This window comes from Clinocottus analis, unplaced genomic scaffold (assembly GCF_023055335.1).
Source record: "Clinocottus analis isolate CAN_PGR_092001 unplaced genomic scaffold, fCliAna1.0.p SCAF_8, whole genome shotgun sequence".
Classification (NCBI taxonomy): Eukaryota; Metazoa; Chordata; class Actinopteri; order Perciformes; family Cottidae; genus Clinocottus; species Clinocottus analis.
The window spans coordinates 20,700,827-20,728,247 of record NW_027176240.1 but is presented as its reverse complement, the minus strand read 5'-3'; the positions used below and the strand labels follow the sequence as shown (position 1 = coordinate 20,728,247).

General features: G+C 44.0%; 2 protein-coding genes across 3 annotated transcripts; one reads left to right on the top strand and one right to left on the bottom strand.

Moving 5' to 3' along the window:
• Positions 1-10,638, bottom strand: si:ch211-189a15.5 (uncharacterized). The gene is made up of 7 exons (XM_068568055.1): positions 10,588-10,638; positions 8,402-8,800; positions 7,393-7,502; positions 5,352-5,478; positions 4,434-4,559; positions 802-1,270; positions 1-455 (listed from the first exon to the last, which is right to left on the bottom strand). Exons 1-7 carry the CDS (start codon positions 10,636-10,638, stop codon positions 1-3), a joined length of 1,737 nt encoding a protein of 578 aa, XP_068424156.1.
• Positions 9,920-27,417, top strand: nvl (nuclear VCP like). Of its 2 annotated transcripts, none has more exons than XM_068567746.1 (24): positions 9,920-10,057; positions 10,651-10,737; positions 11,109-11,179; positions 11,674-11,726; positions 11,804-11,894; positions 11,978-12,038; positions 13,100-13,324; positions 14,586-14,688; positions 14,843-14,919; positions 15,023-15,157; positions 15,845-15,946; positions 16,026-16,143; positions 17,250-17,394; positions 18,440-18,749; positions 19,556-19,777; positions 20,104-20,208; positions 21,946-22,008; positions 23,002-23,121; positions 23,659-23,758; positions 24,526-24,632; positions 24,755-24,831; positions 25,081-25,169; positions 26,523-26,620; positions 27,223-27,417. In XM_068567746.1, the coding sequence occupies exons 2-24, from the start codon at positions 10,681-10,683 to the stop codon at positions 27,265-27,267; spliced, it is 2,574 nt and encodes an 857-aa protein (XP_068423847.1). In that variant the 5' UTR covers positions 9,920-10,057; positions 10,651-10,680; the 3' UTR covers positions 27,268-27,417. The 2 variants fall into 2 exon arrangements, with proteins under 2 accessions (XP_068423847.1, XP_068423846.1); XM_068567745.1 differs by having other exon boundaries at positions 14,583-14,688.
• Positions 27,418-27,421: the final 4 nt, after the last annotated feature.

Here is a 27,421-nt window from a genome sequence, read left to right as displayed (position 1 = left end):
TTATCTATTGTGATGCTCGACCATGACGAAGCTCGCGGCATCCTCTAGTTCCCGCCACGCCGCTCGCTGCTGCTGCTGCTGCTGCTGCTGCTGCTGCTGCTGCTGCTGCTGCTGCTGCTGCTGCTGCTGCTGCTGCTGCTGCTGCTGCTGCTGCTGCTGCTCCATCGCACCGGACCGAGAGGATCTGGAGCCCCTCCCCAGCGCCGGACCTTTCACCGCCGGCCCGCCGAGGCTGTCCTCCTCGCCTTCGGCCTCGCTCTCCGTCCGGCTCCTCCTCTTGTTGCCGTTCCCCTCCTCCCTCCGGTGTCTTTCTTTGCCGCTCTTCCCTTCCTCCGCGGCGTCTCCCACGTGGAGCTGGCTCATGCTCTCCGCCAGCTCTCTCAGCTCCCGCGACTCGTCCGTTGTTAAGCTCAGAGAGGGACTCTGCGGCATGGCCGCTCTATTACTTTGCAGAGCTGGAAAAAATAAATAAATCAGGAGTTTCATGTTTATACTGCAGGTTCAGGCAAAAAGACTCAACAAATGAAACGTATGTCTTTCACACAAAGAGTCTTACTCTCAGTCATATTTCAATATGATAGTAGACTGACATTTGGCATACATTTTATACTGTGGTACCGATCCCTTTTTATATTATTATGTGATTATGGATCCTGTGGTGAGAGAATTTGAGCCCACTTCTAATGAAATTGACTCACTCAAAGGATGTACATTTAAGCTTCAGCTTTTCCTGGTATTCGGTAAACAATATATTTGAACTGGTGTCCATATGTTACCTGCAAATCTTGTGTGAGTGCTTACCTGCTCCCGTCTGCTGCCGCGTCCGGGCGTGAGGCTCAGCCGTGGCCGGAGCCTCTCCGGGTTTTTCTGCCGTGGTCGCAGCTCTCAGCGTGATGTGCAGGGAAAGGGCCCGAAGACCCCCGAGCTCGCCGTCGGCTGTGCTTCCATCAGTGGCACCCATGTGGCCGCCATCGGCGTCTCCCGCCGCGGGCCCACCACCGGTCCCGTCACGACCCACACCGCCTCCGCCTCCGTCACCTTTGGGCACCTCGGCGGCTTTAACGTCGCCGCCGGTGTTGGGAGCGTGGCCGTCTTTACCGCCGCCGTCGGCTCGCTGAGGTTTGTCCGGTAGCAGAGGACGACCCCTGAAGGCGAGGTCGGGGTAGGACATCTGCATCTCCATGATGGATTGGTCCACGCCAGCGAGACGGAAGCGTCGGGGCTTGGGCTGAGGTTTCACTGCGAGCGCGGGGTCCAAAACCAGAGGCACCTGAGAAATGGGAAGAAGCCGAGTTCAGTGGCGGGTCCAGCGAGTTTGTATCCTGGTTCGTCAGTCTGTCATGTCAGTTTTGGACATGTGCGTTTGTATTGCAAGACAAAAGAGAATTACAGTTTTTTTCGATGGCTAAACAACAGCGGGCACAACTGGAGTCACGTGTGCAAAACTCTCACTACAGTCTGCACTACCAACACTCACCTGAGCTAAACAGTTCACATCACCTGCAAAACTCATTCCAAGCAACACAACTCTTAACACATGGCTCAACACACGCTCAGTGCTGCCAAACACTGTGCACAACCTTCACTGAGATGACACACACTGTCACTCAGAACACACTGAGAGTAAAAACACGAGCATCAAACACCAACACGGAAAATACAAACATCATCTTTACAGTTTGAACTATTTTAGTGACTTCATACAAAATATTTTCTTCAAAGAAAAGAGTGACATTCTTTCCAAAATGAGTCTGAGTTCTACCTATATATATATATATATATATATATATATATATATATATATATATATATATATAGATATCTATATATCTATCTATATATCTATATCTATATATCTAGATATATATATATATATATATATATATATATATATATATATATATATATATATATCTAGATATATATATATATATATATATATATATATATATATATATATATATATTTGTGTGTGTGTGTGTGTGTGTGTGTTCACTAACAAGTCTAAAACAAGACACCTGCTCAGCCTTCCAGCTGAAGTTGCAATCATCAGTGTTTAAAGGCACAAAGCTGAACTCTTCTGTTTTGAATGTGTGTTCACGGTTTTGACAGCAGTGTGTTAGCGTTTGAACAAAGTGCTGTAAATCCACAGTGTTGTGCAGGTTGTGGTTAAAGTCATGCCATAAGTGTGTAGAGTTTTGAAAACTGTGTTCAAGCAATGAAAAACCAACTAGTTTGGTCTCCATGAACTGCTGCTGTGCAGACTGGAGTTAGAGTTTTGCACACGTGACTCCAGTTGTGCCAGCTGTCGTTTAGCAATCATAAAAAAAAACTGTAAAGTGCTCGAGCAGGGGTGTCAAACATACGGCCCGCGGGCCGGATCCGGTCCGCCAGAGGGCCCAATGAAAAAAAAATAATTTTAAATTACAAAATCATCAGAGCTGGGATTCAAACCTATGATCATGTGCTTCTAATGTAGACATTCAAACAAGGGTTGTGCGGTATGGCCCAAAATTCATATCAGGTATTTTGTAATGTCACCATGTTAGACTGCCACAGGTGTAGGCGGGATACTTGTGTGTCAGGGTTGTAACTCCAGTCATGGTTCAAACTTTAGTTGTGTATTTAACTTTATGACAACAATTTATAACCCACAACTAGCGCTCTTTAAAAGGGTTAAACACCACACCACAACACTTTGTGACACAAACCGTTTGTAAGACTAATAGTTGTACATTTATAAAACTACAAAGTCGAATTGCATGCTGGTTAAAGCGCGCAGGCAAACAGGAAGAGTACATGTTACTGTATTGGTATTGAGTAAACGGCCTGTGGCTCAAAAGTTAAATTAAAATCTTAAGTTATAAATCTTAACCTTCCCCTCCGTCAAACTGACGTAACGTTACTGTGAATAAACAATAAACTAATAAAGAAATCCTGCCGTGTTCAGGTGTCTCTCTGCCGGCAGCAGGGGGCGGTGACGCGCCGCTGCCCGGCTCCTCGCTCCCGCGAGCGGGCTTCAAACCGTCGGTAACGGTTTAAATCGGCTGATTCTCAACAAACCGACCACAGATTTGAAACTTAAACAACTAACTTCTCGCCAGAAAACATCTTAAAATTACATTTTTTTGACTCAACAACAGTAGTATTCAGAGACTGTCAACTTTCAGTTTTGATTTCTCCTCCGCCATTGTTCCCCGTTGAATTGTGCCAAAAATGCATTCCGACAAATTTGCATTTCCCAGAATGCAGTTTGGCTGTGTAATTGGGCACCATGACTACACTTAAGAACCCTGACAGGTAAGTAACTTTGCTGCGCACGCAGATTAGAGCTGTCAAATGTTTAATGTCCTTACAGGCGCAGTACACCTGTACCGCCCTAATGCAAGCCATAGATCTACAGATAATATTTATTACTGATGAGAGCCCGGCGGATAAACAGAGGGCTGATGTTTGAATGTTTGGACTTTGTTTCTAGTTCATTGTTGAAAGACTTTAAAATAGAGTTTATAGTCTAAAACCTTTTCCAATGATTTAAACACAGAGAAACATTGTCGTTAATTATGCGTTATTATGCGGTGATTTTACTGCTCCGGCCCACTTGAGATCAAAATGGGCAACATGTGGCCCCTTCACTAAAACGAGTTTGACACCCCTGCGATAGAGAGACATTTCTTTTGACACAAATTTGGCGCCTATTTTATACGTCTGTCTTCACCAGTCTTGACAAGCGTGGAACATTTGGTGACTTTTGGAGTATGACAAGTCGCCCAAAAAGCAGTCCAAAGAGAAAAAATAAGAATCCGTAATATAATAAGAAATGCATCAGTTTCAATAGGGACCCTAATAATCATGCACGGTTAGCATATATATCTCAAACTAATGATGAGGGTGTGAAGGGGTGATAAAAAATTGTAAAAAATAACAAAAATGCTTTTTAGTCCGTGGTGAGAAATGATGAAACTGAACACACAAGACCAGGATGACCACTCTGAATCCTATAGTATGCCATAAACTTTAGCATATGCTGACATAATGAGACAATTACTTTTTTTCATTACGTTTTGGAACATTACGACCGTATTTAAAGCTAAAGAAGTGTCCAAACTGCAAGGTGTCGGCACTCATTTACAAGCTTGTTTTCATCTGAGGAGACCAGCGTGATGTGACTGGATAACATGGATCAGTCAGTGTGATGTTAATTTTACATTCATATCAGGCCGTTTACCTACTTAACAAGTTCAATAATGACTACATTACTTCATGAAAGCTTTACCTCTGCTCCGGTGGAATAAGCCTGTGAGAGTTATTATTGTTCATTAGAATCACAAATTCCCACCACGTGTGGTTGAAATGACCAGTAACACGTTGGGAAAGAGTTGCTCCTTTACAGTTCTCATGGCGCTCTGGTCTCCACACCAGACCTTCTCTACCTCTTCTCTATGCGCCTCTTCCATCGGCTTGTTCTCCTCTTCCTTTTGCCGCTCCGTTGTCGTCTTCTCCGGAGGTTCATCCGGTGCCGCCGGCTCCTTCTTCCCCTGGAGAACGTCCAGAAACTCCTGCAGTGTAAAATGTACAGCGCATGAGATGAGACTGTGCTGCTGTGAGCCCTCTGCTGCCTGCATTAACATATAGAGGTGCTGCTGGGCTGGTCGACGCTGAGGATCACTGTCAGTATGTTTATGTTCAATGATAATGTACACCTGCAATGTGTGGGTTCATATCCTAAAATGTCTTCCTGTTTTTATTGCTTTCCTTGCAAACTCAAATAGAGCTGGTGAAGCCCCCCCATGGATCATGGCGGTCTGGAACCGGTCCTGTCTCCTGTCTCGGATCATGGCGGTCTGGAACCGGTCCTGCCTCTCGCCTCCTGCCCCTTGCCTCCTTTCCTACTGTCTCCTGCCTCCTGTCTCCTCTCTCCTGCCTCGGCCCTGCGGATGTCCTCCTCTCTCCCTCTTTCTGTGTCGTGGTTATCTGGATAGTGTACCACGTGTATACTATGCATTATATGTACCATCCATATACTACTCATTACATGAATAGTTTGTCATATTCATGTAATGTGTTGTGACTCTGTTATGTTGCTCATTCTGGTCACATGACATCTGTTGCTTCTGTCCATCCTGGAGAGCATCCTCCTCTGTTGCTCCTTTTTTTGTTCTTCTTTTTTTTCCCTGTGAAAGGGTTTTTTACTATCTTTATTTGGGGAGTTGTTCCAGATCCGATGTGAGGTCCTGAGACAGGATGTCATGTGCTCAGACTGTAAAGCTCTGAGGTAAAATGTTGTGTTTGTGATTTTAGGCTTAATAAATAAAACACACCTGACACAGTTGGAGGGTTTGTGGTCGTACCTGCGGTTCCAGCGGATCCTTCTCCAGGACCTCCAGGAGGTGGTCGCACTTCACCCTGGCCAGCAGCAGTTCAAAGCCCAGCAGCATGGCCCTGTCTGGGTTCACGTCCTCACAGAGTCTGTATTCACTGACACACATCACACAGTTTAGGGAACAGAGGAGAACATGATGGGGAAAGGGCCCTTTAGGGGGAGATAGCAGGTTAAAAACACACAGAGCCATTTAAAAACCTTGTTTTCCTTCCTTTTGCTCTACATTAACTGATTGAAGTTGTCAATATTGACACAATAAGGATATGTCTTTGTGTAATTTCTATTTCATGACAATATGGCACAACGGCACGCAGCTCTGTCCTACGGGGTTAGATCAGGCTCATAAAGGCCATAATGCATACAAATGCAGAAATATATATATATATTACATTATATAAATCATTGGAACGTATTTGTAAATCCTTCTGTGTGCATTTGTAAGTTGAATATATTTGTGAATTGTTCTGTGTGTATTTGCTAATTATGAGCCTGAACCAACCCCATACTGATCACACGCTCCTGTATCACAGAGCAGCGTGTTCCTCTAACTTGCATCGAAGAGAAGCTGAGCTATTTTTTGAGAGAGGACAAATCCTTCCTATACAGATTTTTATAAACATTATCCATAAGTGTTATTATATTTTAAGTTTGATGTGTGCAAATCTAATTTAACAACCTCTAGTGACTAAATCCTGGAGCACACTGGTGGTTTTTGCACTCTTTCAGGGGCTGGAAACCCTGGTTCTCAAATACACAGCAAAATCAGAAGTATCAACTTAACTCCAAATCAACACAATGCCAGTGTTCATATAATCCACTCAGGTTCAGAGCTGAATTTACACTTTGGATAGTGTTAAAATTTAACACTCAGTGTTGTCTTTCAACACACACAAGTGTTGTTTTTACCCTTAACTGTGTCAATATTTAACACTCACAGTGGTGTCTCATGACGCATGAAAGTCTGAATACACAACAGAGATAAGAACTTAATTCAGGGTTTCACATTCATAAAGTTACACCGCTGAACTGCATGCTGGGTCGTCCTATCAAACTCCACCAGACAGGATCTCAGAGGATGTAAGTAAAAAAGAAAGATTGCGAAATAACCCTAAGTGTAGATAACTTGATCAGAAGTGCATTGCGTTAACTCACCCAAACAACCCCGCCCCCAGAGCCGCGTCAGCACCCAGAAATGAGGTGACGAAGGGGGAGGGGCCTTTCAGAGTATTGCCACCTGATTTAACACAGTAAATTATCACCAACACTAGAATGCATCTTCCTCAAGCTGTTGTTGAAATAACTCTGAAAGAGTCACTGGACTTTGACACTGCATATTTAACTATGGATTTCACTGTGTATAAAGACTAAAGAAATTGATTTTCTTATTATCTCTGAGGTTTTGACATGCTTTGTCAAAACATTTTTAGTCTTAACCTTTTTGGAAACCGTGTGTGAAAATCCTCCCGCTCCCATTTTAAGTCCCACCATGCCCCATTCAGACAATCTTTTGGCATAAAATATGTAATATTTTTTCATTTTTGAACTGAAAGACACAGTTTTTCGACTGGAACTCCTTCCTAACAGACCAAGACTTTGTTTTATTGTGATGTTTGTCGCAGATTCTGTTTCTTTAGGTCCTAATCTTTCCAAAAAGGTGTCTTATTGACGCTCCAGGAGGCTTTTTTGGGGAATCTGGCTCATATCATGCTGGATGTTCATAGTTACAATCAAAATATCTTTTAAAAGTGATTTTTTTGAGGATGTACATTTTTTTTCCCAAGACTTTGCTGAACAAATACATACAATAAACACAAGTATTGGAATTAATGTGGGGTTCCTACGATGACTCAAACACAGGGAAAAAGGAGGTCTAGAGACATAATCAGTTCCAGTTTTCAACAGGTTAACTCACTATTCACGGGTGTGTGTGGTGTCTGATTCTCCTGGCAGGGAAACACCAGAGCAACCTTATTGCTCTGGTTCTGGCTCTTACTTTCATTGTTGCCTACCTTTGTGCGGCGTCAGTGTGGGGCAGGTAGCCAATGGAGCCCAGGACGGACTGAATGGTAGAGGAGCTGAGGACCGGCAGGAGGCCGTAAATAAACGGACCCGTAAACGTCTGGAAGAGACGCAGAGGAACAGAAACGGGTCAGTCGACATTTCCCCTTTAAAGCTAACACGCATTGATTAACATGAAACAACTGTTAAAGTAAATTCCGTGTGACTGGTATTTATTTTATATTGTGAATAATAATCAAGTGTTTTAAACCATATTACTGTTTTATTTAATACATGTGATGTTGAATGTGAATACGATTTAATTCATGAGAAAAAGGATTTTAAATGAAAAAAGACATAAATGTGTGATAAAAGTGACAAGAAATGATCATTAAAGAGTGTGTAGTGATATTATGTATCTTGTATTACTAAATAAAGAAACACTAGTTTATAAATGATCATTAAAGAGTATGTAGTGATATTATGTATCTATGTATTCCTAAATAAAGAAACATTAGTGTATTAATGATCATTAAAGAGTGTGTAGTGATATTATGTATCTATTTATTACTAAATAAAGAAACATTAGTGTATTAATGATCATTAAAGAGTGTGTAGTGATATTATGTATCTATTTATTACTAAATAAAGAAACATTAGTGTATTAATGATCATTAAAGAGTGTGTAGTGATATTATGTATCTATTTATTACTAAATAAAGAAACATTAGTGTATTAATGGTCATTAAAGAGTGTGTAGTGATTTGATGAGCTCTCTGGTGGACAGCTATGTGCTGTGGAAACACCAGCTGTTCCCATAATTCAATAAGAAGTATTACTTTAAGGCAGCTTGGAGTTTGTGTTCACAACAAGTGACTAAATTAATAAGTAGAACTTCCTCATTTAATCCAATACACTGCCTCCATGTTGAGTATTACTCAATTATTTCAACTCATATCGACACGGGGGAATTCAAGCATGAAAAGAAAGTAAAGAAAGAGAGAACAAGAAGAAGGCCACCTTCAGAGTCTTTATCTCTTTCTTCCAGGGTTGCAGGAACAGATTGACGCAGATAGTTTCCAGCAGTTCGGTCGCTTTCATGAACGCGGTCAGATATTTCGCTCCGTGCGCGCGGCCCCGCGCGGCGCGCTCCCGGCTCACCGCCCGGTGGAACGGGAACACGGTGAAAGCCTCCGCGGGCTCCGGGTCCCTCCGCAGGTAGCGCGCGCTCCTCTCCAGCAGCGAGGGGTCGCGGCACGGCCGCACCTCCGCGCCCGGCCGCCGGTAGAAGTTCACGTAGTCCCCGTGGAGCTCCCGGCGGGAAACCTCCGCCGGCTCTGCGGCGCTGTCGCCGTCCTTCATGGCCGTCACACCGTCACACCGCCCCGGCGCCGCGAACGAGGAAGTGCCGCTCACGACCTGACGAGGAAGCGAAAGTCAGAGCAGCTTTTTATGGGCTTTCTCTGGAGCCTCGTGGGGTTGAGTGCAAAACAAGTTTCAACGGGTTTTCTCTCCAACAAAGTGACCCTAAGATTTGAAATACATGAACATTAAACAACTGTAAGGGACAGTTCAAATAGATGAAAAGATGAAAATACATTAAATATATACATATAATAATAAAATGTGCTATACTAAGGAAATGCTGAAAGAAAACAGGTGTGCGCAAATGCATTGAAGTTAAAAAAAAAAGAAGATAATCCTGGCAAATGTACAGTCGGACGTTGTAGTGGATGTTGCACTCATCATAAACTATCACCTGTCACTGGTTGGAATTAATTTTTAACAAAATTGTACTTACTTACAATACAGCGTGACTTTTATTGTTATTTCCTGTTTTGATGTTGACTGGGTTATGGGGTCCGATCAGTCTCAATAATGGTAAATCCACAAATATATTACATATTATATATATATATATATATATATATATATATATATATATATATATATATATATATATATATGTATATATATATATATATATATATATATATATATATATATATATATAGTACATATTATTTTGTATGTATATTACAATACATACAAATGCAGAAATATATTTGCGATTTGAATTTAAAAATATATAAATCATTGGTTTATGGGGTCAGATAAGTCTCAATAATGGTAAATGCGCACATAAAGATTCACAAATGCGCACAGAACAATCCACAAATATATTACATATTATATATATGTACACTATATATATGTATTACATATTTTGTATGTATAATGCAGAAATATATTTGTGATTTTTCTAAAAAATATTTATATAAATCATTGGAATGTATTTGTGAATCCTTCTGTGTGCATTTGTAATATCTTTATGTGCATTTTCCATTCTTGAGACTGATCTGACCGCATACTGGTTTGCTTCTCGTGGCTTCGAACCTACAACATAAAAACATCCAGTGACAACATCTCGTGCTACACACTGCGGCCCGCTAGGTGGCGGTATGCACTGTACGAGCAATGGCTGCAACCCGCCGGAGAGAAGAAGAAGAAGAAGACGAAGAGGCGGAAGTAGGCGAAGAAGAACACGGCTCGTTTCCGGCATCAGCACCGGCGCACGCAGACGCACCGCCGGCTCGCCTCGCGTCCATGTGCTCGAGCTTTTAAACGCAGGAAACTATCACAACAGGAGAGTTGGTGACGTCTGACGTCTGTAAGGTAAAATAACAACTCGTTTTTTTGTCCCACTCACAGAAACGTGACTGACAATGAGCCGCTGGCGCCTTCTGCGTCGTAACTTTACGCTTCGTCATTTCTGAGAATAATAATTAACGCCACCATGAAAGTTGATCGGAAGTTGTTGGTTTGCTTGTTATCGTCCTCGTGTTTTACAGTAGCAACAAGCTATATTTAAGTGACCATAACAATGTCACTTTACTCATGATAAAGCATCAAAAGTAATGTCATCCATCATATTGACGGGCTCAAGCTCCTCTCATAGGATTTAATAATACAAATATAGGTTATAGATCCGCGCACAATGTATAATTAATGTGCTATTGTTCGTGTTGAATAATGAGTTTAGTATTGCCTACTTGTATTGGTCTATAAATGTATTTGTACACGCAATTATCTGTATGTAACGATACGTTTTTTACAATAAAGCTTTCCTTAAACTGTTTGGGGGAATGTTTCAGGCTACAGCTTTTAACATGAGATGAGTCTGACTGGAGAAAGAGTTGCTCTACATTGAAGTTTGATTTATTGCTGTCTCTGTTGATGTAGCAACTGTGTTGCATCTCTCATTTCAGTCTGTCCTGCGGACTCCAGTGAGGACAGGGATGAAGAACAGAAATGGCGGCTGTCTGGACAGCCGGCTCAAACCAAGAGTGGAGCAGGTACGAAAACCCTCCTTTAGATGTGTGTGTTATGTGTTAAGAGGTCTTTAACAGATGAGTTCATGTCTTACCATTTATTTACACACCATCCGTTTTCAGGCCACATCCTACACAAGATAAGACACTCGTGTCATTTGGCCATTTTACTTTTTAATACTCTTTCACCAAGCAAAGTAATAATAGCAGTTATAGAAAACATGTGTATAAAGTATTTATATCAAAGAGTAAAGGATGGTAACCATTCTGTCACTAGAGGCAAACACATGTACAGCATGATGCTTTATTGTTGTTGTTGTTGTTAAACCCCAAAGAAAGGTTGGGTCTGATATTGTCGCAGTTCCTCCTGACCCTGTTTGACGTTCTGGTTTCAGTACATGACGACCTGCACCAGTGAGTACGTGGACCTGTCAGCCATGGCCCTGGAGCTTCAAAAACTCTACAGGCGAGTGCATCATGGACGGATTCATTTATTGTCATGACGCGACACAGGAATGCACAAAAACTGTACAATATATAATAATTATAATATACATATTTTGTATGTATTGTACTATATATATATTGTACTATACATATTTTATATAGTACAATACATACAAATGCAGATTTATTTATTTTTAAATATTTATATAAATCATTGGAATGTATTTGTGAATCTTTGTGCATTTGCCATTATTGAGCCTGATCTGACCTCATAAGAACACGACTACAGCTGCTCTTTAGTTTACCAGGAAATGAGGGAGGACACGTTGACTGATTAAAAACTTAAGGTTAAAATTCAGATAAACTATTTCTTTTTTTTTTGATTTAGAACACAATGGACAGCATGAAAAACCACAACCCTTTAAATATGAGCATGCAGTTGAGTCGACACCTCAAAGAGTCCATAACGGTGGAGGTCGCCGCACATTAAAAATGATTTATTGTGTCTGTTAGAATGGAGTATGGCCGGAGGAACAAGAACGCTTTCAGGATTCAAGTGACGAAAGGTAAATGATCCAAATCTATTGGAATATAAACTGCGTTCAGATTAATCTAATGAGTCTTTCTTCATCCGCTCTGTTAGTGTACGACTCCATCATGAGGGAGTCCGGCCTGAACGAGCAGGAGAGCAAACACTTGGCGAAGAGAGCCAAGCACAGCCACAACGACACCGGGTAACGCTTCCTTCTAATGCGCCATCGGTTTAAATGTTGCAACTAAGGCCTTTAAGTGTGTGTGTGTGTGTGTGTGTTCACAGTGACGACGGCAGCAGCTCAGGAGAGTCCTCTGACAGCGACGACCACGTGGTGGAGAACACTGTAAGACACTTTTATGTAATTATCATTTAATTATGTTGGTTATCCCTTTTAGATCAGTCTGCATGGTCCTGTTTGTCTTTATCTTTTATTAATAAATATGTTTTTTAAAAAAAGTCCTTTTTAGGCAAAAATATTTTGCTCCTTTTTTTCAGGAGAAAATGTAACTTTCAAAATCTGGCAAGTATTTGTAATTATTATATGTTATAAAGGCTTAAACACTGTGTAGAAAGTAAAGAAACGTATTTTCATCAGATTTCTCTTTTAAACAATTGAAAATTAACTTGAGCAAAGCTTTTGAGATTACAGAAATGAAATTTAACATATTTTACATGTTAAACAGTTGTGTTTGCGTAGAGCATTCATTGTCCATGTATCGGCTTTGGAAGAGCCACTAGTCTGCTAGATTAATTGAAATGTCAGTGTTTATAATTTAACATTTACAATTATGCTCGCGGTGGAGGAACTTTATTTTTAATTTTGTTGAAAGATGTTTATGTTAATGACAGACGCTCGCACCAGGTGTTTTAATGACGTCATGATGGCGTCAGGTGGAGGGGAAAGAGCCGCTGTAGGCATGAGAGCATACAGTGTTTTTACCACGTGATCAAGGGACCGTATATTGTTGCTGAACGTTCATTTATTTGTACATTTTTGCTGCTCAGAGAATAAAAAAGCCAAAGAAATGGAATTGAGCGGTCTGATTTCATGCGCGTGCGAGAAAACTGCCTGTGCCCGCAGCTCGTTAGCTGCGTTATGAAAACGAAGACAGAACGCCGCTACAGGCTTTTATATGTGTCCATGTTTAGGCATTATAGAGATTTGTTCATCTCTCTGAAGCGATTCCTGTCCAGCTGAAGACCGAACACATGATTGCAGTACTCACACATCCAGGCAGCTCGTACCTTGTGTCCTCAGAAGGGTTAAATAACTTACATTCCTGCTCTCCAGGGACGTGTGAAGCTCTTCACCGGCTCCTCCTCTTCCCTGACGCTGAGTAGATGCTTCCATCGTGACAGCGACGTTTAACGACACCGCGTTGCTGCTTTTCTTTCTCTGCGCAGCCCACCAACCACATGAACAGCTCTCTCGCGTCTCTGTACCGGAAGGGACTCCCCGACTCCGGCGGCAGCTCCCCTCGAAGGGATCAGCAGCCGGCCAACCTCGCCGCCGGCTCGGGGACGCTGGTGTCCACGGGAGGCTGGTTCATCGACCGGGGCCAAGGGCCGGAGAAGAGCAACGTCCTGATCGACCTGTGTGACGAGGAGCCGGCGAATTTAGCGACGGATGTGAGTTTTAGTGGCGGTAAACACAGTTAACATCGTAATAGCGGATGTGTCGGTCCTGCTGCTCTGTCCTGGGCAATGCTTTATGGGTAATGGTTATTATTCAGGCATTCAGTGCTGAGAGAAGGTGGCCTCGTTGTGTTAGGAGTGTCAGTGTTGCAGCAGAAACCTGCACCTTAAACCCGATACTCTCACCACGAGCCTACGAGGGAACAAGAAGATGGGTAGATTACGGACGAGGAAGTAAAGTCCTCGGTGGTCCAATCCGGTTAGTGGATAGTCGGGGTGGGAATCAGCAGAGGTCCCACGATACGATATTATCACGATACTTAAGTCCTGTCACAATATTATCATGATACTTAAGTTCTGATATGATATTATCACAATACTTGGGTCCCGATATGATATTATCACGATACTTAAGTCCCAATACGATATTATCACGATACTTAAGTTCTGATGCGATATTATCACAATACTTAGGTCCCGATACGATATTATCACGATACTTAAGTCCCACCACGATATTATCACGATACTTGGGTCCCGATACAATATTGTCACGATACCGCGATACGTTGAGTATTGCAATGTATTACCTTTTTTTTTCACCGCAAATTCTCCCCAAAGGAAAACTTTGTGAACAAAAAGTAAATAGATTTTATTATTCCAGGACCAAAAAGTTTAGATGAAAGATCGATACTCGGCTTCCGTGTATTGATACGTTATCGCCGCGCAAAATATCGCGATACCGTGCTGTATTGATTTTTTTCCCTCTCATGTATCTGTCATTCAGGATTATAGAGTTAGTTTGGCTCAAACGAGGTTAATCTCAACGAGAGTTCTTTGTTCTCCTCATCGTGGTTCCTGTGTAGATACAATTTGCAGTTTTCTTGTTGCGTCACGTCCGTTTGTATCATTCTACTGTCGTCCTGGTTCATTTTTGCCTGCAATGGAAACTCCTCCTCCCTTGAGTCTAAACTCCTGTGTGTGATGGGGGGATTATTTATTTTTCAGGATTATTTCATGCTTTGTGTAACTTCAAATGTCCGGATTCGCTGAAATGCTGCCTTTTGTAAAATGCTAGTCTCTGGTCCTTTTCCTTCATGGGCGGGGCTCCGGCTGTGGGGGACACAAACAAGTGTACCTCCTTTTAAATGCAACAATACACCAAGGCAGGAATGAAGGCAGAGCTGAGCGCGACCACCCGACACTCCTTCTGACTCGTACACTTTACTGCCGTCCGTGTTTGCGTCTCCAGCAGACCGATGTGTCCATGCTGGAACCGGAGAAATGTCGCAAGAAGTCCAAAAGAAAGATGAAGGTCTCCGCTGAAACGGCAGAGTCTCGAATCGTGAACAAGAAAGGTACGACGCGTCATGAGCTGCAACTAACGGCTATTTTAAGAATGGGGGATGTATATGTTTGTATTTATTTAGTTTGTTGAATTGGTTGAGTCATGTACGGATAGTGGGAATCCACTGTGATGGCTGACTTTCCCCTGTACACATGATCTCTCAGTGAAGTCAAAGTCCCTGGAGCTCCAGTATCCCACGCTGAAGTTTGAAGACGTGGGCGGTAACGACGAGACGTTAACGGTGAGTACCTTTTCACCTCGCTGCAAGTTTGAACAAATAACCCCCCCCCCCCTCCCGGCGAGGCTCTCATTGGGGCTCTTGTGATGATGTCGCCGTGTCGCAGGAGGTGTGCAGGCTGCTGATCCACATGCGGCACCCAGAGGTGTACCAGCAGCTGGGCATGGTTCCTCCCAGAGGCTTCCTGCTGCACGGGCCTCCTGGCTGCGGGAAGACGCTGCTGGCCCAGGCCGTGGCCGGGGTGAGTACCTCGTGAGGCCGCCCGGGTGGAAACGCTCTCCACCGGTGATTCTCTCTTTAGGTTTCAGAGCCTCGGCGGCGCGCGTCACATGTCGGGTTGGTGATGTGTTTTATTGATCAGCTGTGAGACTCGAGGCCTCGTCTGTGGAAGCAGACGTTACGTCACCGCTCTGTTCCCCAGACGCTGCTGCTGCTTGAACGGGGAGACACACACACACACACACACACACACATTGACACACTTATAGACAAACAGACAGACAGACACACGCACGCACACACACACACACACAAACAGCGATGGATACTTACTCACTTACTTACTTTCCTGATATCCCAAAGGCTCTAAATCTGAGCCTTGGGGTCCAGACTCTTCTTCTGTTAATGACGCTTAAAGGGCTCAAACCCATGTCTTCATATCACGACTGCACTAGATGTAATTTAACATGTAATTTAACATTTAACAAAGTATTATTATTATATATTATGCACAGTAAAAAGAAATCCTGCCATGTATTTCAACGATGCCTATAAGTCCACGTCTGTGCGTCACATTGTTAGGCTGTTATCTGATTGCGTCGCCTCGTGTCAAATAAAGTCTCCGACCTCGTGACCTTGAGCGCTAAAGTTCCTTTTGTTGTGTACTTGTTACATCGGTCGAGGTAAACAAAGTGTTTGTGTGTTTCAGGAGCTGCAGCTGCCCATGTTGAAGGTGTCTGCTCCGGAGCTGGTGTCCGGCGTGTCCGGAGAGTCCGAACAGAAGCTCAGAGAGCTGTTCGAGCAGGCTGTGGTTAGTACAGGTCTCTCCTTTGATCTCTGTAACCTCCTGGTGCCATGGGATGATTATTTCTATTTGTTTTCCCTCGCAGAGCTCTTCCCCGTGTATTCTGTTCATAGATGAAATAGACTCCATCACCCCGAAGAGAGAGGTGGCCTCTAAAGACATGGAGAGGAGGATTGTAGCGCAGCTGCTAACGTGCATGGACGGTACGATGCAGAGAGACATGCGACGACCTCGAGGAAATATCACAATATTACTGTAACGAGCAGACGCTCATGAAGGACGAGACCAGGTTGAATCTGTAAAACCCAACAATGAAGGATTCTCGTCAAAATGTATGGAGTCAGATCAGTCTCAATAGTGGCTAATGCGCGTAAAGATTCACAAAGATATTACAGACAATGCATACAAATGCAGAAATATTTCACCTTTTGCGTCCCTGACACCTGGGATTGAGCTGGTGTTTTCTGTCGTTAAACTCCTGGAATAATATTCCTGGACTCTGGGAACTCCCGGGACAGGGAATGTCTAATTTCCGTTTTTTTCTTTTTTACAACAAGGTTTTACAAGGTTTTTGTTTTTTTGTGGTTCAGATTGAAATCAGTGTGACATATTAAACCCGTCTGGTAAAGAGCTGCATGTGCAGGTCACATCTACTATCCGAACATAAAAAACAACAACTTCCCGTTAAGTTTACGTAATCTCATGAACCCCGTAACCTCGCCGTCACTTTCACGCGCGGCCGTAACCTTTCACTAGATCGTCAATAAATACATTTTACAAAGTCTGATTTTAATAAAGGATACATCTATGTGACCCTCTGGGATTGTAGGAATCTAATAAGGTATGATAGATTCTTGTGGAATGTATATTAGTACCTGAAAAGACTGAACGCGTCACACGTCTAAATGTTAATACCCAGCACGCTCCAATCCGAGCATATTTAGGCATAAAGGTTATAACTTTTCCATTTTTGAACCGAACAACACAGTTTTTTGAGTAAAATCCTTGGTAACAAGCTAAGGCTTTGTTTCATTGGGATTTTTCTAATTCCTTAGGTCATTATCTTTCCAAAGAGGTCGTTTCAACTCTCTAGGTTGTTGTTTAGGTTTGAACCATGGAGTTGGAAAACCTCTGGGGCGGCTGGAAAAGGCATTTTTTGGGAAATCTTGCTCAGATCATGCTGGATGTTCATAGTTATGATAGGGGGGGGCTCACTAGGTGACTAAGTGATTGTCAAGAAAGGGAAATGAAAGAGTTCTGTGACTTCCTCGGGTGAAGTGAGTGTTTGCTGGTGTTTTCCTCCCGTCAGACTTGAACAGCGTGGCGGTGACCGCTCAGGTCCTGGTCATCGGTGCCACCAACAGGCCGGACTCCCTGGACCCCGCCCTGCGCCGAGCCGGACGCTTCGACAGGGAGATCTGCCTCGGGATCCCCGACGAAACGGCTCGTCTCAGGTCAGCCAAACAGGATCGCACGGGCTTGAAGATCGACGAATTTCAGAAGTCAATAGATGAACTGGATTTTTAATTATTTAAAACTCAACAATTAAAGATTCTCGTGAAATATATGGGGTCAGATCAGTCTCAATAATGACACATGTGCATTCAAAAATGCTCACAGAACAATTCACAACTGTATTACATACAATACATACAAATGCAGAAATATATTTGTGTTCATTTGTCATTATTGAGACTGATCTGACCCCGTAAAAAGGTCTTGAATTTAACCGGAGATTTTGATTTGATTCATCCCTGGAAAACTGCACATTAAACACTACGTTTCTTGCATTCTGGTGAATATTCGTGCGCCAGTTTATGGTTGGTGCTCCACCATTCAGTTGCAATTCTCACGTACGTGAATGCAGAAGCAGAATACCAAAAAAATAACCTCGCAGTCTGTTGTGTGTGGCGGTCTGTGTGTGTGGCGGTCTGTGTGTGTGGCGGTCTGTTGTGTGTGGCGGTCTGTGTGTGTGGCGGTCTGTTGTGTGTGGCGGTCTGTGTGTGTGGCGGTCTGTTGTGTGTGGCGGTCTGTTGTGTGTGGCGGTCTGTGTGTGTGGCGGTCTGACTGGTTGTACTGTAGCAGTCTGGGGTCGTTCTCGGGTCATGTTCACACAGGTAACAGGTGTGCGCATGGCTCTGTGCCCTGACGCAGGACTTATCAACACCGCAGTCCTCAACCTTCAGTCATGTGGTCACAGAGTTGACGAATGCGTGCCGCCTTGCCACACAACAGGTTGCGTAACCTTCACAACTTCCAGCCACTATTAACTGTGTGTGCGTCATAGGTGCACTCCGGTACTTAAACAAATAGCACTACACCCCTGGTATAGTGCCATCTGTGTGGCCTTGTTCACCGCATAAGAGATGCTGTTTAGTTGTCTAGCCTATTGTGACACGTTGCTTTTTGTGAACGTCCTCAAACTGGAATATTCCCGTGTTTGACGATCACGCTTTTCTGACTTGTCGATACCGAGCCGAATGTCTTCTGCTCTGCCAGGATCCTGAAGACGTTGTGTCGAAAGCTGAAGTTGCAGGAGGACTTTGACTACCAGCAGCTGGCCCGGCTCACCCCGGGCTACGTGGGCGCCGACCTCATGGCCCTGTGCCGCGAAGCCGCCATGAGCGCCGTGAGCAGGGTTCTCCTGGAGATGAGAACGCAGAGCCGAACTGGGAGCTCCGCCGAAGAGCTTTTAACCGCCGGCGTTCAGCCCGAGGCGGCGGCTGAGACTGACGGAGAGGTCGGAGAGCAGCAAACGACGGACACCGAGCCGGCACCTCCGGAAGAGTTGGAACAAAGTCACCTGCAGGTACGGGGAGCTCCCACAATGCACTGCAAAAGAGCCACCCGGTAGGAAACTGGACCTTCATAATATAATACATCATGTTAAATAATGACAACGTGTTTAAAAAGTGAGTTAAGGCCAAAATCTGTGTAACTGGTCACGACGCCAGCTGTTTAGTTTAACAACGGTTTAGTTTAACAGCTGATCGCGACGCACCCAAAATAAAAAATAATACATGTAGTGTATTTGTGAAAAACAATTTCATTACACTTTTCTTTTTCATTTTTAAAAATAGCTAAAACTTTGTGATTTTGGTTCAGGCCAGCAGAGCAGGCCCAGCGGGTCTGGTTCCCGCCACTGGTTTTTAAAAATAGACATCATTTAAAGTACTTGAATTTATATGTTTTGTGCAAGAATAGAAATTGAAAGTACTTGAAATATTTTAATGCATTTATGACTCTTACGTCGGTGACAATTGTATGGAGAAAAACAAAAAAAAATCATAATTATGACTTCTTTTTTTTTGTGTGGCTTCCATACAATCGAGACCCGAGGCAGCGTGTCTTCTGGTGGTCCGTCCTTGAGGATGAAGAGATGTGATGTTGTTGGTCAAAGGTCACTGTGAACGCGTGAACATCTTTAGCATCTTCTAATATATTTGTCACAAACGTCCGTGAGGCGATGATATTTTGCACAGACGTGGACATAAACTTGAATCCGACCGGTTGGCGAAGACATTCACACACTCGAGCCTCTCTGTGTTGTACTCTGAGCTTCTGTAACGCCTGCTGCTTCCTGTCGACCTCATGGGTTGTGTTACGGGGGTCCAGCAGGGGGATCTGTGGCACCTGCTGCAGCTGTTAAAGAACACCGCCATCCTGTCGGAGGAGCAGCTGGCCGGCCTGTCCATCCTCACGTCGGACTTCCTGGCCTCTCTGTCCAGTGTCCAGCCCTCGGCCAAGAGGGAGGGCTTCGCCACCGTGCCGGATGTCACCTGGGAGGATGTGGGAGCGCTGCAGGACATCAGGGAGGACCTCACCATGGCCATATTGGTAAACGCACAACGCTTCCTCATGGCTGACGTCATTCCCTGATCAGAACAATGTGTTTACAAACTGTATTCATAGGGAGAAAACCTACCTTCATTTACTCCTTTCTCCTCTCGGCTGAGCCCCTGCTGGGTTCAGGAGTCCTGCATGGCGCTCTCCCGTGCGGTCATGTTAGGACATGTTGTTCAGGATCGGAAACAGGCTTCCTGTGGTTAATCTTCTCAGTGAATCCATAGATTGCCCCGAGGACATTGTCCCTTTTTTAATACACAGAGAAGTGAATTCCCAAACTGTGATCTGACTGTTCCTCCCCCTCTCTCTTTCTTCAGGCTCCGGTGCGTTCTCCAGAGCAGTTCAGGGCTCTGGGGCTCAGCGCTCCGTCTGGTGTGCTGCTGGCCGGACCTCCTGGATGTGGAAAAACACTGCTGGCCAAGGTCACTCTCTCACACTCACTCACTCTCTCACACACTCTCTCACACTAACTCTCACTCTCACTCACTCTCACTCACTCACTCTCTCTCACACTCACTCTCACACACTCACTCTCACACACTCACTCTCTCACACTCACTCTCACACTCACTCTCACACACTCTCTCACACTCTCACACAATCACTCTCACTCACTCTCTCACACTCACTCTCTCACACTCACTCTCTCACACTCACTCTCTCACACACACTCTCTCACACACTCTCACACTCACTCTCTCTCACACTCACTCTCTCACACTCACTCTCTCACACACACTCTCTCACACACTCTCACACTCACTCTCACACACTCACTCTCTCACACTCACTCTCACACTCACTCTCACACACTCTCTCACACTCTCACACAATCACACTCACTCTCTCTCACACTCACTCTCTCTCACACTCACTCTCTCACACTCACTCTCTCACACACTCTCACACTCACTCTCACACTCACTCTCACACACTCTCACTCACTCTCTCACACTCACTCTCTCACACACACTCTCTCACACACTCTCACACTCACTCTCTCACACACTCTCACACTCACTCTCACACACTCTCACTCACTCTCTCACACTCACTCTCTCACACACACTCTCTCACACACTCTCACACTCACTCTCTCACACACTCTCACACTCACTCTCACACACTCTCACTCACACTCTCACTCACTCTCTCACTCACTCTCTCACACTCACTCTCACACAGTTACCCACTTTCTCACACTCTATCTCTCTCAGTCTCTCACAAACACTCTCTCACTAACTTTCACAGTCACTCTCACACACACACACACACACACACACACACACACACACACACACACACACACACACACGCACACTCTTACACTTAATAGTAAGTAACAAAGCACTGTAGTATATTTTAACAGTTGTAGTGTTATCTAAAATGTTGATTTTATCTGATATTCTATAATTGTCGGCGTACCGCAAATTATTTGTAATCAAAACCGACTCTGAATGATCAGTTTATGGCTAATTTATATCTATCTTTGAGAATGTTTTTTTAATTCTCATATCTGAGGCCTGTTCTCGCAGCTCTAAACATTTGTACCTGAAGGCCACCATTGGTTAGTTTTCCTAACTTCACACCTGAAACAACGTCCTCAGGTGCAGTTTGCTCTGCGCTGTTTTAGGGGCGGGGTTATCTTCAGCCGTCTGCCAAAAAAAACAAAGTTCCAGTCATCAAAAATCAATCCGCGCACCGTAGTTCCACTTTCAATGTCCTCCTCCGCTCCCTCACCCGCAGCCTGCGAGAACTAGCTCTTAAAGCTACAGTAACACAATTCTAACACATGCAGACTATTAACAACCATTCACTCCTGAATCACTATACAGTATTCTTAGTTACATATCTGTCATAATATCCCTTATTAATTATCACAACCCTCATATATTTTAATGTACGCATTAAACATTTCTTTGTTACACATGTGCAAGTCCAATTTTTACAACCCAAACTATTACACTGCTACAAAACCCAACATGGAAACAGTTCTTGTGTGGCCACCGCTGGGTGCAGGGACTGTGATCCGCTCGGTGAAGTCTGGTCACCGCGGTGAGGTTGCCAGATCTGATACCGTCGTGCCTCTGCGCGCTGGGCTGAAATAAGTGAACGTGCGGGGGCCAGATGTTCACCGTTACTCTGTTGTCTCCTGTCAGGCAGTGGCCAACGAGTCAGGCCTCAACTTCATCTCTGTCAAGGGCCCCGAGCTGCTCAACATGGTGAGTCACCGAGCTGCTTCCACGGTCTCCTACCAGATTGTTTAGCATTCAATATTTTTGAAAGATCTTGAAGCGTTATGTCCGTTATCCACCACGAGTCGGAGTTATCGCGTGATTGCACTAACTGATAGGGGTGCGAATCACCAGAGGTCCCACGATACGATATTATCCCGATACTTATACGGTACGATATTATCCCGATACTTATACGGTACGATATTATCCCGATACTTATACGGTACGATATTATCCCGATACTTATACGGTACGATATTATCCCGATACTTATACGGTAGGATATTATCCCGATACTTATACGATACGATATTATCCCGATACTTATACGATACGATATTATCCCGATACTTATACGGTACGATATTATCCCGATACTTGAGTCCCGGTAAGATATTGTCACGATGTTTAAGTCCTGATATGATATTATCACAATGTTTAAGTCCTGATACGATATTATTATGATGTTTAAGTCCTGATACGATATTATTACGATGTTTAAGTCCTGATACGATATTATTATGATGTTTATGTCCTGATACGATATTATCACGATGTTTAAGTCCTGATACGATATTATCACGATGTTTAAGTCCTGATGCGATATTATTACGATGTTTAAGTCCTGATACGAAATTATTACGATGTTTAAGTCCTGATACGATATTGTCACGATGTTTAAGCCCTGATGCGATATTGTGACGATGTTTAAGTCCTGATGCGATATTGTGACGTTACTTAAGTCCTGACAATACTCCCGATACGGTATTATCACGATACTGCAATAAATTGAGTATTGCGATGTATTGTCTTTTTTTTAAACCGCAAATTGTCCCTAAAGTAAAACTTTGTAAACAAAAAATAGATTTTTATTGAGAATTGATTAAATAAAAGATCGATACTCGGCTTCCGTGTATCAATAAAATATCGCGATACTGTGCTGTATTGATTTCTTTCCCGCCCCTTCTTCTTGTGCAGTACGTGGGCGAGAGCGAGCGGGCCGTCAGACAGGTCTTCCAGAGAGGACGCAACTCGGCTCCTTGCGTCATCTTCTTCGACGAGATCGACGCTCTGTGTCCTCGGCGCTCGGGCCACGAGGTGAGAGGGATATCCCACAATGCAACGCAGCAGCCACATGGGGCAGCACACCCAATGGGGGGGGGGGGGGGGGGGGTGAGCAGTCGGTACAGTAGCAGGGAGGCGAGTATCCAGGGAGTAATTAAGATCTCATGTATTTTCCTCCCTGGTGAGGCGATGCACATTCACCTTGGGACAAAGATAATTGTACAAACAAGTTGTTTGGAAATGGCAGAGAGTGTATTGATGCGAGTCATACGTTACTTTTCACGATTTCAACCAATAACCAAAGCGTCAGACTTTTAGACTGTTGCCACATGTCACTAGAAACCTGCTGCTAACAGAAGAAAAACAATTTACTATCTTCTAAAACTGTTGGATCACATTTCCGACATCTTTAGCGCAGCCCGCTCACGTGATCTGCTGTCGTGATCCGTGTCGCTTGCTTTGGACTCGGCGAAGTGTGTATGAGCAGTGTGTGTGTGTGTGTGTGTGTGTGTGTGTGTGTGTGTGTGTGTGTGTGTGTGTGCGTGTGCGTGTGCGTGTGTGTGCACGCAGTCAGGAGCCAGCGTGCGGGTGGTCAACCAGCTGCTCACAGAGATGGACGGCTTGGAGACCCGACGGCAGGTCTTCATCATGGCTGCTACCAACAGACCAGGTACAGATCCAGACCGACATGAACCCCACGGTGTGTGTATGTGTGTCTATGTGGGTGTATGTGTGTAAACACGTACAGTAAAGTTTGGACGCACCCGCCACAAAAGCCTGATCCACGACAGCTTAGATCTGCCACTCCAGGATGTCTGACTGCTCTGTATGTGTCATGCTTTGAGCTTGTAGAAAGTCATCTTCACACATGTTATTTTTAACATGTGTGAAGATGAAACAAGAAACACACTGGACTTTTCTCACTGAGGAAGAAAAAAAGTGAATCAATTGCTGGTCTTTAACATCTTTAAGGTAAGCAACAGACTGAACATGGACCAAAGAAGGAGTGGTTTGTCCCTCACAGGGACCCTTACTACTGAACATGGACCAAAGAAGGAGTGGTTTGTCCCTCACAGGGACCCTTACTACTGAACATGGACCAAAGAAGGAGTGGTTTGTCCCTCACAGGGACCCTTACTACTGAACATGGACCAAAGAAGGAGTGGTTTGTCCCTCACAGGGACCCTTACTACTGAACATGGGCAAAAGAAGGAGTGCATACGAGGAAGCACGGCATAATATCAGCCGGGGCCATTCATTATTATCTTTTGACACATTATGCTGAGAATAAATCTGTGCTTTGAAGTAAGTAGCATTTAAAATGCAGGTCTTTTCCTGGTAAAGTATTTTCTACATTGTTGTATTGGTGCTCCGTGACAAGGACTCTAAACCAAACGGATTATTTGTGATGAACCTAAACGTCTCGTCTCTTGTCAGATATCATCGACCCCGCCGTCCTGCGGCCGGGCCGTCTGGATAAGACCTTGTACGTGGGCCTCCCCCCTCAAGCCGACCGCCACGCCATCCTGCTCACCATCACTAAGGTACGCGCCGCCCAGAGACGCTGCGTCACGGCGCCGGCTTCAAGTGGTATGAGCTGGATGTGTATCGCTCACAGTCTGCGCACATCTCAGAGCGCGTTTGACCAGCTGTTGCTCTCCTGCAGGGAGGAACCAAACCTCAGCTGGAGCAGGACGTCTGTCTCCGAGCGATCGCCTTCGACGAGCGCTGCGACTGCTTCAGGTGACTCCCAAGCTGGAGAAAAAAAACGAAAGCTTTCCACTTTGCACTGCGGGACTAATAAAGGATTCTCTTATCTTATCTTTTAACGGCCGTGGTGAACTTCTTTTCCTTTTTCTTTATCAACTTGCAATGTTTGTTTTCTCGCTGACTAAACGTAGAACTACACTTCTAATGAACTGGATAGTGTGTCACTCCGATTGTGAATGTGTGTGCGTGTGTGTGTGTGTGTGTGTGTGTGTGTGTTTTCAGTGGCGCTGACCTGACTGCGTTGGTGAGGGAAGCATCCGTTAACGCCCTGAGGGCCCACCTGAAGGCTCGGCCTTCACAAGCTGCTTCTGGTAATGTGACTCATGTCTCATTAATGTAACTGAACAAAGGTGGTTTTAGTTGTTTGTTTTTTTTGCAAAATGCAAGACAATGTTTTGTATTTTTCATATTTGCATCCAACAATCATTTTGCTGTGTACTGTATGTTGGGGATTGGGTTGAAATGTGACCTTCCACTCAACTTCCAGCCATTTTCACCTTAATAAAATGGTACGTTTCAGTGTTTCTGCCACAGAGAGCTGTACTTAAAAGCACCTCTAGTCTGAAGCGGGTTCAAGATTCAGTTTATTCCGATAGAAAATATTCCTGCAAAACGTTGCAGGCTGACTATGATAATCTGGTATGTTTGTATACATTTGCATGCATTCTAACATTAGGAACAAAGACACATGATTTTAAAAAAAGCATTAACTGTGTTTACTTCCTGTTGAGTTCGCTGCTTGTAGAAAAGAGGAAACGCATGATTCACAGTTGCAAAGTGTTACTGGAACGTGAAAGTGGACAATGATAACTTCAGTAACACAAGCAGCAACCTCTAGTGAGACGGGGACGTGACAAAAATTACATTTCTTCTGCTAGCTAGCTAGCTCTTTTGCCTCAGTGTGTTGATGTTTGTCTTTCAATAGAAGCACCTGTTGGATTTTAAGCTCAACTTTTACGCATTTGTTTTACCTTTTCAGTTTCAAAAACAACATTTCTTCTGCTAGCTAACAATCATTTTGTGTATACTGTGTATATATAGCTAGCTAGCTGAAGAAACTTAAAGGTAAAACAAAAGCATAAAAAGTTGAGCTTAAGATCCAACAGGTGCTTCTATTGAAAGACAACCGTCCAACTTACTGATTTCGACACACTGAGGCAAAAGAGCTAGCTAGGTAGCTAGCAAGCTAACTAGCAGAAGAAATGTCGTTTTTGTCACTTCCCCCGTCTCACTAGAGGTTGCTGCTTGTGTTACTACAGTTATCATTGTCCACTTCCACATTCCTTTGACACTTTACAACTGTGAATCATGTGTTTCCCCTTTTCTACAGCAGCGAAGCTCGCTAGCTAGCTAGCAATCCCCGTCGACCCCATTGTACAAACTTTGCTGAAGAAATAACACATTGTACAGCGTTGTACTAATGGAAGGTTTGGGTCTCTCTAGCTAACCTCGCTTTACATGACATGTAAATAGGCTTAAAGTTGGGCATAATTGAGGGCATGAGTGCAGGCGGGTGCCCTGCTAGCTGCTAGCTGCTAGCTGCACTGCGTCACCTCGGCTCCACCAATGGTTCACCCCTTATGCCATGTCTGGATTATTTGTGGACAGGATGTACCATGAACGGTGTCTGGTGCCCGTTCATTGACTCACAGCTGCGTTCACAGGTCACACGTTCACCTCGGGCTCCGTGGCCGACATCAGAGTGAGCCAACAGAACTTTGATGATGCCTTCAAGAAAGTTCGGCCATCCGTGTCCAAAAAGGTAAAGTATGCATGGATTGATGTGGAAAATGATCAAAGTAACTAAATGCATTTTGCTGCTTTTGATTTTTGGTACTTTGACTCCGAAAACTCTACAGTGTATCATTTACAGTAATGAACACAATGTGTGTTACAGCGGCCATTTTGACTTAGCAAAACAGACGTAGTGTAAAGAATAGTCATAAGACACACACAGACGCACGCACTCTCACACTCACGCGCACACACACACACACTCTCACCCGCGATCTCTCTCTAACTCACTCTCTCACTCTCACACTCACACACACAGAGCACTCCTTAATACATGTGAGTACCAGCATCATCATCATCATCATCATTAGTGAACTAATAGCATTGTTGTGTCTTTGAGTTCAATAAGAACAGAAAGATAATTGGGTGAAGGTGTGTTACGGCATTCATTTCATTTTCTATCGCCCAAAGTCACTAATTTGCCTCAGAGGGCAAAACAACTTTAAATAGAAGAAAGGACTGAACCTCAGGGAGAGCAACAGCAGAGGAAGAGGACCGTCCTCTTCTTTTCCCACGGACAGGACTGACTTTCATGTTGCCGTTCTCATCCCCGTGACTGTTCCTCTGCAGGACCAGAAGATGTACGAGCTGCTCAGAGAGTCCCTCAGCCGATGAACTACAAGAACCAGAACCCTGTGACCAGCAACGGCTCCACACAATTACTCACCATTATTTTTAAAGTCAATGTATTTATACACATCTTGTTATGGTTGCGTCATAATACGGAGTCCTGCTTTTTATAATAAAGTGTGTGTAGAAACCAGACTTC

Coding starts and splice junctions, on each gene's coding strand:
- si:ch211-189a15.5 (XM_068568055.1), bottom strand. CDS start 10,638: ATGCAACACAGTTGCTACATCAACAGAGACAGCAATAAATCAAACTTC. Junction 8,801..10,587: donor GCAATAAATCAAACTTCAAT/GTAGAGCAACTC, acceptor CTTCCTCGTCAG/GTCGTGAGCGGCACTTCCTC. Junction 5,479..7,392: donor CACACTGACGCCGCACAAAG/GTAGGCAACAAT, acceptor GATGTGTGTCAG/TGAATACAGACTCTGTGAGG.
- nvl (XM_068567745.1), top strand. CDS start 10,681: ATGAAGAACAGAAATGGCGGCTGTCTGGACAGCCGGCTCAAACCAAGA. Junction 12,039..13,099: donor ACCACGTGGTGGAGAACACT/GTAAGACACTTT, acceptor TTCTCTGCGCAG/CCCACCAACCACATGAACAG. Junction 20,209..21,945: donor GAAAAACACTGCTGGCCAAG/GTCACTCTCTCA, acceptor GTCTCCTGTCAG/GCAGTGGCCAACGAGTCAGG.